The sequence below is a fragment of the Aulostomus chinensis genome, chromosome 15, assembly GCF_037954235.1.
Source record: "Aulostomus chinensis isolate RoL2024-O1b breed Wild chromosome 15, RoL_Achi_v1.0, whole genome shotgun sequence".
In the NCBI taxonomy this organism is placed as follows: domain Eukaryota; kingdom Metazoa; phylum Chordata; class Actinopteri; order Syngnathiformes; family Aulostomidae; genus Aulostomus; species Aulostomus chinensis.
The window spans coordinates 10,889,534-10,903,731 of record NC_141334.1 but is presented as its reverse complement, the minus strand read 5'-3'; the positions used below and the strand labels follow the sequence as shown (position 1 = coordinate 10,903,731).

Below are 14,198 nucleotides of genomic sequence, written 5' to 3'. Positions count from 1 at the left end.
CTCAACACTGAAATGCAGTTACTTAACCCTCTTTTGTGTATTGTGTGTACGCACGCTCTCATTTATGCTTTTATGTTTATCCTCGCATCTGTGGGTTTTTTTCTGCCTTTGTGGCCAGAAAGCTCCCAGGGCAAAGAAAGGCAATTTATAACGGTCTGAAGAGAAGTCTCCACAGGATTCTTGTCTGTAGAGCTGAGCCGAGAAACCAAAGAGCACTTTAAAGCAGCGGGGAGACAAATCTGATAAACATAATCAGTATACATTAAAGTGCAGTTTATCTCTTCTATTTCTCCTGAGGCTTTTCACACTGGATTACTTGCATTTATACTGATTAGTTCAGAAAAATGTAGGTGAGTATACATGAAGATTTAAAGCGCATATTAAAAAAAAAAGCCTCTTTTTACTTCGAAGCACTGAAAAGTGCGCAGAGGGTTAATTTATGTGCTGTAGTTTGACGTTGCCCCCTTGTGATACCTCATAACAACTGCAATTCAGTACTTCAATGTGGTTTTAATGTCTCCATTAAATAAGGATGTTGCTCGTGTGTGTTTGTGAGAGAGAAAGAGAGAGAGAGAGAGAAAGAGATGCATTGGGACCATTAGCAATAATCTACTGCACTAAATGAATAAAAATAAAAAGTCTTTCCAATATGTTGAATTTCTGGTTGTAAAATGATTATCAATTACTGAATCATTTAACAAGTAACATCATAATAAGATCAAGGGGGTTGTTTTTAAGGCGGTGTGATGGATTTCAAGAGATCTGTGTCATTACACGATCCTGATTGCATGGTCAGATAATTTTACATAATGCAAGATTTCCGTTTGTTTGTTTCCAGTTTACTAGAAGAGGTCGTCTATAATTAGAGCGAGAGGAAAAGTCAGATGTATTGCAGGGTTTGATTGTAGTAGTTAACATTATGAATATGGTGTAGGCGCACGCTTTGAAAGTAGACATTTTCAGCAGCAGCTTTCCCGTGTGCTATTTTAGCAGCGTAAAACTCCATCGTCGCTCTTTATATGTGACACACGAGCAGAGCTGCATTAAAGGTGACAGACAGAAAGGTGTTGCCACTGATGTGTGACCAGATCCAGCAAATGGATTCTGCCCCTCAAAAGTTCATGAACGTGCAGAACTTTAGATGCTTGTTTCCTTATGATAAAACTTCAGATGTCACATATTGGACTTTAAAGCAAAAAGGTCACTTATCAACCACACCACACATGCAGTAGATCTCACACATTTACAATGTGCTAACGCTAGCACACCTAATATTCAGGGATGGGATGTATTCACATTTATGACCATCACATTCGAAAGCTTGGATCGATTAGACGGTTGTCAAGAGTGACAAAGACAATAAAACTCAGCAAAAGCGTGTGAACGTTTTTTGTTGTTGTTTTTTTTGCTGTGAAAGTGGAGAAGCATTTCAGCAGAACTTTAAAGTCAGAGGAGCGGCAGGAGAGTGTGTTTTCACAGCTCTCACACAGTGGCACACACACACACACACGCACACACACACACAGACATGCACACCCTCTACTCTGCTACTTCTGGATGGTTGACAGTCAAGTAGACACTTTCCTAACTTGAGACCCTGGAGGGATTCTGTTTGACTCAAGCTTGTGCGTGAACAAGCTAACGACTCAAGCTACTGACTAAAGTAGACACTGGTTGGAAAATATATATGTGTGTGTATGTACATATATATATATATATATACACATTTATTTATGTATATATATATATGTGTATGTATATATATTTATGTATATATATGTATATGTGTGTATATATGTATGTATATGTGTGTGTGTATATATGTATGTATATATGTGTGTGTGTATATGTATGTATATATGTGTATATATATGTGTATATGTATGTATATATATATGTGTGTATATATGTATGTATATATATATGTATATATGTATGTATATATATGTGTATATGTATGTATATATGTGTGTATATATGTATATTATATGTATATGTGTGTATGTATATATATACTGTATGTGTTTGTATATATATGTATGTATATATATGTGTATGTGTGTACAAACATACACATGATAATATTCTTTTATTTTATGTAAACAAAATTAAATTAAAATATTTGACTCAGACAACAGATTACGGATTTCCCTCAAAATAATTAAGATTGGGAAAGAAATTACACCATTTGTTATTACTGCTGGTGTGCTTCACAAGTAAATTAGCATGACACATTTCTTAATTATCAAATAATTAGTTTAATTGACCCCATTAGCATCACGTAATGTGTTTGGAATATCATGCTGATTAAGGCAAGACACCAGGCAGCATAAGTACCTCTTGTTTACTGTCATTAATTAGTAATAAGATTCTGACAAGCAGTGAAAATTGCAAGCTAGAAATGAATATTCTGTTATGGCCAACCAGCCAAGTAAAAAATGAAAGTATTTATAATGGGCTTTCACTTTTGATCTTAAATTAGAAAATTGACACGAAAAGTTTAAAATTATTGAGGCCTGCTTTAAATGGATAGAACAATATCGCCTCTGTTGGAATGAAACAATGGCACAGTTGTATATTTTATACCATATTTTTAAAGTAAAAGAAGTTAATTAAAGACTGACAAGGACCCATGGGTCTGCTTCTTCGCTCAGAAGTCTGTCTCTCTCTGTTTCTGTTTCTCGCTCTCTCTCTCTCTCTCTCTCTCTCTCTCTCTCTCTCTCTCTCATTTGGAAAAAGAAAGGTTATCATCTCATTTATGAAATTTCTTTTTTCTATTCCTTCTATGTATTTCCTCCCAAGTTTTTTGGTAATACTGTATTTGAAGTATGGAAATGTGAGTCATTGTACTCTCTCACGCAAATAGGGATCGCTTGTTCCCATGGTAACGAGGCTGCAGAGTTGGTGAGTTGGCACCCAGCAATGCCGGTCGACACTCTGATATAGTGGCTCACAGTGATATTTCACGACAGTTTGTGTGCCTGCGTAAGTGTGTCTGCGTATGTGTGTTGTGAGATTCATAAATACGAAGTGAGGGTTTTTTTTGGGGGGGGGGGGGGGGGGTATTTACTTTTTGTGTTACCTGTAGTGATACCTCTTGGAAGTCACTGGATCCAGTCTGTTTGGCATTAGCGCAGGACTACTGCAGTGATAGTTTGGCCTCCCTGATCCATTTCAACCAATATTAAGTAACTGACTGGTACATGGCAGTAACTTGCAGTATTTTTACACACAAGGAAACATCAAACAAGGGGTACTATTTTGCAGTAAGTCTCCCCTTAGAAAGTATTAATACACTTATGCTTATTTATTGCTTTTTTGTTATTACTTAGATTGTAAACACTTCATAAACCATTAATCAGCAGTTGAAAATGACTTATAACCTCATTTCCTGTACATCAATGCGGGGGTCACTATTTGGCAGGATGAAAGTATGGCACACTACTGCTTTTGCATTCATCTAGGTCAACTAGGCTGTCATATCATGGGAACGATCTCAACACCCTTAAAGGAAAACAGAGGGCGCCGTCTGCATTTTGATAGGACTAAAAGCCTGGAGGGACAGGCACGACAGAATCAGAGTTGGGTTGCATGCCTGAATTTGACTTTGAATTTCATATTTTTAACCAAGAGTGGAACTTGAAATATTTTGCCACATAAAGGCATTTTGTTTGATATGAACTCAAGTATCGCAGTCATGTTAACAACTCAATAACCTTTTTTTGCAGGAAAAAGAAGAAAAAACCCTGACATGTTCTTCCAACTTATTACTACTAATTTTTACATAACAGTCAACCATCCAAAAGTCAGCAATCAATGTTAACTAATGATCACCATAGAGAAACCAAACCCGTGTTTCAGTTTAATTGTCCAATCCAGCTCCCGGCCGGAGTAAATATCCTCTCCTAAATCATGTGGCTCATTTGAATGTCAGTATCAGTCACATGCAACTGAACCTCCTTCCCCGTCTTGTTTCTCTCAGTTTGTAGCTCAACCAAACTGCCAGCAGCTCTTGGCATCCCGCTGGTACGATGAGTTTCCAGGCTGGAGACGGCGTCACTGGGCAGGGAAGTTCATCACCTGCGTCTTCATTGGCCTCCTCTACCCAGTGTTTGCTCTCTGCTACCTCATCGCCCCTAAGAGTCGCTATGGTCTCTTCATCCGCAAGCCTTTCATCAAGTTCATATGCCACACGGCGTCCTACCTGACTTTTCTTTTCCTGCTGCTCCTCGCCTCTCAGCACATTGTTACCACAGAGCAGGATAGGCAGGACAGGCAGGGTCCTGCTCCCACCACGGTGGAGTGGATGATTCTGCCCTGGGTGCTGGGTGAGTAGGCCTGTTACATGATTAGTCATCCTGATTGCCTGTTTAACTTGTCTCATATTACTATGAAATCCATGAGCCTCAGTAAGTGTTGCTATGGAGAAGATGAAGCATAAGATGTTGCGAGTTAAGATTGTGAACAACAGACCTTGCCTTACTTGGTATACTGGATTTATTTTCTAGATGGCCCAAATAATTTCCTGCTCATATTTTAACACACGTGCCAACAATTGAATCTGTGCCCAGGGGTGAGGTTATTTATTGTCTTTATTTCTAGGCTTCATCTGGGCAGAGATCAAACAGATGTGGGATGGTGGTTTCCAAGACTACGTCCATGACTGGTGGAACCTGATGGACTTTGTCATGAACTCTCTTTATCTGGCCACCATCTCCCTCAAGATTGTAGCCTACACAAAGGTAACCAGCAATCAGCTTTAGAACAGACATATTTAGTTCCACTTATGTGTTCTCACCTTTTCTGCTCCTCTTTTTGTGTCTGCTTCAGTACAGTGGCAGTAAACCGAGGAACCAGTGGGAGATGTGGCACCCAACACTAGTAGCCGAGGCCGTGTTTGCTATTGCTAATATTTTCAGTTCCCTTCGCCTCATCTCGCTCTTCACAGCCAACTCTCATCTGGGGCCACTGCAGATCTCCCTTGGGAGAATGCTGCTGGACATCCTGAAGTTTCTCTTCATCTATTGTTTGGTAACAGAGTCATTTCATAGGCTAGAAATACGGTAGCCCTGACTAATAACAGGATTAATGATTTCATCCACTCTTATCTTTCTCCAGGTACTACTGGCTTTTGCTAACGGGCTGAACCAGCTGTACTTCTACTACGAGACCAAAGCTGATGAGAGGGGCAAGTGCAAGGGCATCCGATGTGTGGAGCAGAATAACGCTTTCTCTACGTGAGTTCACGTGGGTCTAAACCAGGTTGGCTATGGAAATGAAAGGCTAATAATGTGTTTGCGTATAAGGAGTATGACTTTAGGCCACTTTGGAGAGGGCACAAACCAGGCAAAAGAAGAGACCATTTATCATTTTTATTAACAGATAAAATGCTTGGGGAGGTTTATGAATAGCATCGGCTGTGGGTTAGAGTTTTTTTTTTTCCACTAACCCACGTTTTTTTGTGTCCTGACAACTGTCAGGATTAACCGAAGAGGCACAATCAAAATTAGCTGTGGGAGGGCTTGAAAAGGTTTTGGGATTTTTTTTTTTTGGTCAACTGACCTCATTGCGTATGTGTATGTTGGACCTTTCAAGGTGCCAAAAATAGGAAGGTGGGCAATTAACTGGCCCTAAGGCTACTGTTTAACACTAGAGGTTAAAAGCCTCGACGATACCGTCAGTTGCTGCTCGGACTGCACAGAACAGAGAGTCATTCGATGAAAGAAGAGAATTGTCCATGCATGTGTATTCGTTTGGAATGCTATCAGAACATCTCCCACCTCCGCTTACTTCTGTGTGACCCTCACCAGGTGTGTTAAGGCATTAAGTGGCTGCACCTGTGTTCCTTAATTGGAGCCCTGTTTGTAGGTCACCTGCAGAAATAGCCACTCCCATCTGTGCTGTCACTGAATTATGATTTCATGTGAATTTGTGATTCTCCTAGTGGTGAAGGTAAGCATCCAGGAAAATTAATATACATCTGTTGAAAATAACCCAAAAATGATCTAAGTAGAGATGTGATATTCATGATTGCAAAATGTATGAAAACGCTCAAGACAAACTGGTGTTCAAACTGTCATCTACTTGTGATAATACGCCATATTTATTGGAGTGACCAGTGAACTGTTTTACTACCTTTTCTGTGCAGGTTATTCGAGACTCTGCAGTCTCTCTTCTGGTCCATCTTCGGTCTGATCAGCCTGTATGTGACCAACGTGGATGCTGACCACCAGTTCACAGAGTTTGTCGGTGCCACCATGTTTGGCACCTACAACATCATCTCGCTGGTGGTGCTTCTCAACATGCTCATAGCCATGATGAACAACTCCTACCAGCACATCGCTGTGAGCGCAGATACATATACAACCTCAGGTCTGGAGCACGATATCTGTGCTACGCGGTTTTGCTCATGTGCTTTCATGTGTTATTTCAGGATCATGCAGACATTGAGTGGAAGTTTGCAAGGACAAAGTTGTGGATGAGTTACTTTGAGGAGGGTGGCACACTACCAGCCCCGTTCAACATCATCCCAAGTCCCAAATCATTCTGGTACCTCATGTGCTGGGTTAAGAGACAAGTTTGCAAAAGGACAAGCTCCAAACGACTTGAATCTTTTGGAACACTTGGGGTGAGTCAGATCTCAAAAGGTCTAAAATCAGTTTTAATCAAGCTTGCACTGTTGCTATGATTTGGCAGCCAGATAGAAATAAATGCCCTGGTGTAATTTGTGCTGCTCTTTCTGTAAGAGCAGCAGAGCAGAATAAATCTCTAGCTATTGCAATAATTCCTGGTGATTTATTGAAAAACGTTTGTAAGATACATATATTTGAGGTTTGGTGAAAGGTTGGCTAAAATAATCTCCTCCTCTTCCTCTAAATCAACTGTTCCATGCAGCGGCGAGCAGCAGAGAACCTGAGGATAAATCACCAGTATCAGGTAAATGATTCTCAAAAAACAAGCGATAAACCATGTGTTTTTCAAGTGTGTGTGTGTGTGTGTGTGTGTGTGTGTGTGTGTGTGTGTGTGTGTGTGTGTGTGTGTGTGCATGTGAATGACTGATCACACGTTCACTCTTCATTGCCTCTCTACATTTTCATGTTCAGTCATTTCAGCTTTAGCAGTGTGAATCAATAGGGTCTCTAGCAAATACACTCAGTGGGATGTTTATTATGGCTCCCTGAAGGATTCCTGATTTGTCCACATCTGCGGGGGGTTATTGGATGTTTTTATTGGAGATGTGGCTTTAATTTTCTTTTGCTTATGTAATTCTGAAGTTTCACATGGAGACACTACTTTTATTCAATATTAGAGGAGGTTATTGGGTTCTGGGACGATCTTGCGCGTGTCTTTTTTTTTTTTTAACTGATGTAGGAGGTACTGAGGAACTTGGTGAAACGTTATGTTGCCGCGATGATCAGAGATGCCAAGACAGAGGAAGGCCTGACTGAAGACAACTTCAAGGTAGGTGGAGAGTAAAACTTAAAATCAATTGAGAATTCTAAAAAGGGCAGAATTTGGTTTTGCATTATCTGGATCAAGTATTTTCACCAAGTTTTATATTTGATTAATTTCAAGTTAAAGTATCCCTTAACATCTAATAAAAGGTACAATTACTTAACAAGTCAAAAGTCAGATAAAAGGGCATGCTTTTGAGATAAAATTGTGCTGTGTCAGGAAATCTGATGTTGATTTAATTTTTTTACAGTCGAAAATGATTTTCCTGTACAAGCAAAAAATAATCATGGAGATGTCAGAGGTGTTACAGAGGTTTGTGCTCTCCAAGTGCCCGTCTACTTGCAGGATTACAGATGATATCAATATCAGTATCAATATCAATAATACTATCAATATCAAAAAGTTCTTGCAACCTTTGCCAAAAAAAGTCCGTCCAGGAATGACTGATGAAAGATCTGCAGGTTCAAACTGTGAGAAAAGTCATCACTTGTTTTTTGCAGATTTTTTTGTTCTTGCTCTCTCAGGAGCTGAAACAGGATATCTCCAGCTTTCGTTACGAAGTGATGGGCATGATGAAGACGGGGAAGCCTGCTCTACAGGGGGACAAAAAGTCCAGCAGCAGCTCAGTGGAGTCCAGTCTTGCTTATCCTAACTCCTCTCTCAAGGTCACTTCCGGTGCTCCGAGCAGCCAGGTGAAGAGCAAACTCAACCGATTCAAGATCACCACATCCATCCTCAAGCAGGGCAGCTCTACAGCTTCACCCAGACCTCCAGAAGCCTCCAACGGTTTACCTAATGGACTCCTGCCCCTGGTCTCTGATGAGACCTCTAGCGACAAGTCCAGTCAGAGAAGAAACTTCCCCAAAGATATTACTGACTTTGGTTTGTTCCAGAAACGCCACCGGGGCAGCAGCGATGCCACCTCAGGTGCAGGAGCAGGAGAGCTTTCCAGAAAGATGTACTCTTTGTCAGAGGAAGCAGAGTGTGTGGGCTTAGACACGGAGGAGCCAGATATAGAGCTTACGGTGAAGAGGGCAGTGGATAAAGGACTCCTGGAAGAAAAGGAAAATGCTACAGTGACTGAGGCTCCAGATGAAACAAGCAAGGTCTCAAACCCCAACAATGATGCTGGCGATGGAGAGGAAGAAACTACCCCGAACAAAGATAAAGAGAGTGTACCTTGCACAGACTCAATCGACAATTTATCTTCCAGAGAGGGAGAGTAAGGTGAGATGACACATGAACTATAGAACCAGGAAATGCTGGTCTGAAGACAGAAAGACTGACAATCAGAGCCTCAAGTGAAGGTAGATGAATGTGTTGTTGATTTGCAAAGAGTCAAACTTTTCCTGTTCTTACTAAACTGCTGATCAGCTTTGATCTTTGAAGACTCAGGGAGTCCTTTGGTCTAAGGGTTTTAACATAGGCGGCCTTAAGCAACAGGGGGCCCCCCATTTAAGGGTTAATGTGGGGTCCTACCCCTGCTGACCAATTTAAAGTGGTTTGCATCAGTATAACAGGTCGGTGACACTGGAAAAGACACACTACATTACCACTGACACTTACAGTGGTATCAGCATGCAGTGATTCTAAAATAATTGATATTTTGCAAGATTATAAACATGTACATTTGTATAATGGGAGGTAAAAAAAAATCCAGTTTAAACGGAAGTCAGTTTAACAGGAATCTTAGATGAAACAAAGCCTTGTGTCTTCACACACATTAAAAAACTCAACAAAAATGGCAATGGAAGAATCCATTTATAACACCAGCTGTTGGATAAAAATACTGATATTGTGATGATGTAACACAATATATTTTGGCATGACTATATTTCATCCCATCTCTGATATTTATGAAATCATTTCAGACTCCAGCTCATATATATTGTGCATCTTCGGCAAAATCGATGGAAGAAATAATCTAAATTGTCCTTATTAAAAACTGAAATGATGAGCGGACGCCTCGTCCTTTTCTGAAACTACTAGTCCGCAGTCCAACCTGTTCTATGTATCAGCTGACTAAGAAGTCATAATCCCCCGATTAGATGAACAACGGAGGCAATGTTATATTTAATGACAGTGCGCACCTATTTTTGCAGTATTTAATGACACTATCTGAAACTACCAGAGGTTTAAATCAAATAAGGCGTTTTTTTTTTTTTCTTGAGCTTCAGCACCACATTAACCCTCATAACCTAAGAAGGTAAGCCTGATATAAAAGGGACCGCTCAGGCAGGACTATGCTCCATCTGGTGGATCTGTTCTGTGCAACAGCAACGAGACATGCGCTTTTCTCAGCCTGACTCGTTCGCCCAGTGACAGGGATCACGAGGTAGACCGTGAGATGATACCTCCCCCTCTTCTGGGGGGCACCATTCTATAATGTGTTTAATCAAAAGCATAGGTGAATTATTGCATGTTAGTTCAGAGAGGGCTGAAACCTAGCATAGCTAAGGCCGCCTATGTGTATTAAATGCTGTTACATTAGCAGTGGAGATGCAGCAAAGGTAAACAGAGTTCGGTGGGAGCATCGCAAGGATTTAGATTTTAAGTTGAATCATTTGGTTTAATCTTTCCCTATTGGTAAATAATTATTTCTCTTTAAATGATCATTTCCTTTGTGTTTTTACCTCCTCTTCCTCTTCCCTTTACCTGACATAATCTTTCTGAGTCAGCCATTTTTGTTCATTAAACTCTCTCTACCTCTCTTTCTTTCACCTTCATCTCTACTGCGTTTCATAACTCCCCCGCATCCTCAACTCACTAGAGCAATAGCTGTACTCTGTTTTAGACTCCGACTCTGCCTTACTCTGTCTGTTTCTGCACTTTACACACTTTTACACACTGGAAGTACTAACAGAATCACGGGGACATGTCAAGGTCTGATCATGCAACTACAGTTCTGTCAATGGTTTCTATGCAAAAAAAAACAGGGATTGCAGTTCTCATCATTTAGATGAGGACGATTGTACATTTTTCATGGACAAGTATGCTCATGTGTAAGGTACTGTAGAGCAGGGGCGCACGAAGAGGAACGAGAGGTCTGAACACAGCCTATTTAAAGCTACATATTATTCAAGTTTTATCTCTCCTGCAGAAAACAAAACTTATTTTAAACCAATTTGCTGTTTTTAAATGGTACCTGTGGCTGTCATGTTATTTTGAATGAAGTATGTTATTCTAGAGATTGAAACAGATCAAAAATAAACCTAAAAGTATACTCTTTAATTCTTTTTTTGTTCTTTTGTTCAGGGACATTTCTTTAAGACGCTTTATTATAATAGCCAACAGTTGTTTTCAGCCGCTTCTCGTGTCTCTCTGATTCACTAATGAAGGAGTTGTGATTCCTCGGGAAATCTTGGTGTTGAACTCCGATAACCTCACATGGAGGAGCCCTTATTCTGTTCCTCGTTATAATATTCTTCACTGTTCCCTGTGGAAATATAATGTAGAACCGTGTTCTTACACTTGTATTCTGTGCAGGCTTTACCCTAGAAGAGCTCTCCAGGTTCATCCCTCGGGCACAAGTGAACTGGTGAAGTTTTTTTTCTTTTTTTAAATTTTCACGCCCGGGTGTCCTTCACAGATTTTCTCGTGTCTGCTCCGGTACACAACCACCGTGTGACCTGATGCTGCAATCCACTGCAAGTCGCAATTGATTGTTCGGAGTTGGTGTCTCTTAGGTGAAGAATCAGTGGATGTGCTGACAAACCTGCAGTGATGTAAGGCAGACGTGGACGAGATGGATGTTGTTCGGTTCTGGTGTTCAGTGCCTTAACTATTCTACTAGGTTTTATGGGGCTGGTGAACTGGTTTATGTTAACTGCTTGTGGCTGTTGGTGTCACGTCACTTCACCCTTTTAAAACCAGTAGCAACAGTTACATCAAACATCAGGTACATGTTAAAACTTCAAATACTATGAATACACAGCAGGTAAGACCCCTCTAAGACTGACCTATCAGTGTGTAACCCTGAAACTTACACTGAGAATCTGGACCTACAATATGGAACTAACATGCATGTTGTTGACTGGATTTAATTGATTTGAAATGAAAATTCTTCCTTAGTCTTAACATGCAAGTTCCCCTTTTTGATATTGGTATAAGTTGGACAACATTTTAGTCCTTATCGCTTCATAAAACTATCAAATTTACATTTTCGTTAAACACAGCATCAGCTTGGCAGGTATTTATGCATTCACCCTTTACAAAATCCAATCTTTTTTCACTGAATAATCCTTTTGCTTCAGGTTTTGTCCCCCTTTGCCAAATCTTTCTTCCAGCTACATTCAGCAGTTGGTACCTCTTAAAATTTCATGATAAATATGTGACCTAGACCAAGTTGCAATAGAGGAATGATGTAAGGCAAACCCATGAGTTTATTGTCTTTATTTTTACTTTTACTGAGGCAATTTTTCTTTTAGTTGTTTTCGTCACAGTCTCCCTTGTAGGTCTGAGTGGCATGTACTGTCAAACGGCAAACAAGTGACCAAGTGAGTGACGACAACATGAAATATGCAACAGATGATGAAACTTGTGTTGCATGATCAGATGACTGCAGTGTGCTGCTGGAACGCTCGTGGGATGGTTAAAGAAGATCGAGATGAGGTGCACAAACCTTGCAATCACACAATTGCACAAGTATTCCAACTTTGCACGATTGTTGGCATGAAACGTCATCTAAAATACCTTTACACGTAAGGTATGAATGAACTGACTAGTTGAACACTTTCAGACGAACATTTAAAAAATTATATACTTTATATTGTCACATAAATGATGTGAAAAATAAAATTCAATAAAGTTGAGTTTAAAAATGAATTTATGGATATATAATATTAGTATTGAGCGTCTAATTTCAGGAATTTACAGCTATTTGGACCTACTGTCAACTATTCAGTTCTTTTGTTTTTTTTGTACATGTGTAGATGATGTATAACCCCTGAGTTTAATCCTACAGTGATGCAAATATAGCCTGCTTAGGAAAACCTTGCTGAAGGATGTACACGTGCACACACAAATTCACACACGCTCTCTTTATTGTAACTCACATATTCTTTTATTCCTATGTGTTTTTTGTTACATGTTGCAAGTCTGCAAAAGATACAAAAGTATTTACAAAAGTGTTTAAAATGCAGACTTGATCTCGACATGTAATATCCTTGCCGAGGTGTCAGTACTCGCAGTATTTTGCCACTAGGGGGAGATATCATTGTACTGTAGAATGGAATTGATCTGGGACAACTCTGTGAATGAGTACGAAACCTGTGTCAGTAACTTAGGGGTCAAGGGGATGTAGTGGTTACCTAGCAGGAATGTTCCTATAACACTGACAGACATCAGCCACAAGCTTTAATGGAGGTGAATCATTTCAAATAAAGTTTGTGTAAAGTTTCAAAGATGTTGTTGAATATTGGTTCAAATATAATCGGTCTTCTCAACCAAGATTTTTAGAACCCCCACAAAATAAAAGCATCCTGTCAAAAACAGAATTTTGAAGCAAATATTCCCAGATGAAAAAACAAACAAACTCAAAGTACACACCCCAATATTGGTGTGTGTTTTTGTGTGTGTACTGTACAGTTGTTAGGAACTTTGTAGAGCCTCAAGCAGGAGACAAATAGCTCAGTAGGTTTTAATTACTGAAAATTGCAGGCAGAGCTTTATATATGTGTCTTTGGCCATTTATTTAGCTGGCAGGCTAAGACACTATCACAGACAGGAAGTTGGCTCTAAAGGGAGGAAGTTGAGTCGGAGACTGCTCTGCCTCCTCCTGTGTCCAGCTGGAATCAGAGAGGTCATTTCAGTTCATCAAGGGTGAATAAATCGGTGGCATTGTCTTGATTTATCATTCAATAACATAAAGAATCTCATAACTTTATTCCACTCTTCAGAAGTAATTTAATTTCTTTTTAACATAGGAAAATCCAGTAAATCTCCATGATCTCATCCTTACTTTATATGCATAGGCTTTATTACATAAGCAACAGAACATACTGTATATTTGGATACACGCTCTCTGTTAACATATTTGTGGAACAAAACATACGATTTAGTTCTCGCTGCAATTAATCACCATCATCCAAGGCCTGTGTGACAGCCGTGGACCCCGTTTGATGATGAATCTCTCCCGACAGTGTATCAGATCTGGCTGCGACTTGGGAGAGGGAGACAGCTGTTTGGAAAAGTTGGGAGTGTGGAAGAGTTGAGCTGATGAACATGACAGCAGGGAGGTTTGGAGGGAAGTTGGAGGTGCACAGATGGGAGTTTAGGGGAGGGAATGCAAGTGGATATGATTAATCCACATTGTAAAGTAATGAGGAGGAGAGCAGCATCCCGGAGGAACGCATGATGAAAAGGCAGTCAAGCTTCTGTCAGGCAACATTTAAATGTTTGATCCACACAGATTCATCATGGAGTTTCAGACTTGTTTAAAACCTCTTTTATCAATTCAACAGATATTTTTATGCTGGTGTTTTGTGTGCTAACAGCCTATGAAGATATAATTCCCTTCTTTTGTGTCAGCTTCTTTGTTCCTCTCTCAAACATGAAAGAGTTTTCTCTGTATTCTACTGATACTTATAGCAGTATATTGTACTCTTGAAGGACTCTTGGAGGTGTCTTTATTGAGTGTTGAGCTGTGTGCATTTACAGGGTGTCCTGGGTGCTCTGGGATGAGATGGTGGTAAAGAAATTCATGCAAAACAACGTGAGGGAGGTGGGGGTGGGGGGCAATAACC

The 14,198-nt window shown here is 40.0% G+C and overlaps 1 protein-coding gene across 5 annotated transcripts in view; it reads left to right on the top strand.

The window, feature by feature from the left end:
- Positions 1-14,154, top strand: part of LOC147248663 (short transient receptor potential channel 4-like) — a 29,886-nt gene extending 15,732 nt beyond the window's left edge. For 3 of the 5 annotated variants that reach the window (XM_086226079.1, XM_086226080.1, XM_086226077.1), the window contains exons 7-15: positions 3,983-4,328; positions 4,603-4,742; positions 4,831-5,031; positions 5,119-5,237; positions 6,149-6,344; positions 6,434-6,628; positions 6,895-6,936; positions 7,372-7,461; positions 7,956-11,018. In XM_086226079.1, coding sequence (XP_086082205.1) covers positions 3,983-4,328; positions 4,603-4,742; positions 4,831-5,031; positions 5,119-5,237; positions 6,149-6,344; positions 6,434-6,628; positions 6,895-6,936; positions 7,372-7,461; positions 7,956-8,681 — 2,055 coding nt within the window. In that variant the 3' untranslated portion in view covers positions 8,682-11,018. Of the gene's footprint in view, positions 1-3,982; positions 4,329-4,602; positions 4,743-4,830; positions 5,032-5,118; positions 5,238-6,148; positions 6,345-6,433; positions 6,629-6,894; positions 6,937-7,371; positions 7,462-7,955; positions 11,019-11,044 lie in introns of those variants that run through there. The other 2 variants (XM_086226081.1, XM_086226082.1) reach the window with 2 other exon arrangements.
- Positions 14,155-14,198: the final 44 nt, after the last annotated feature.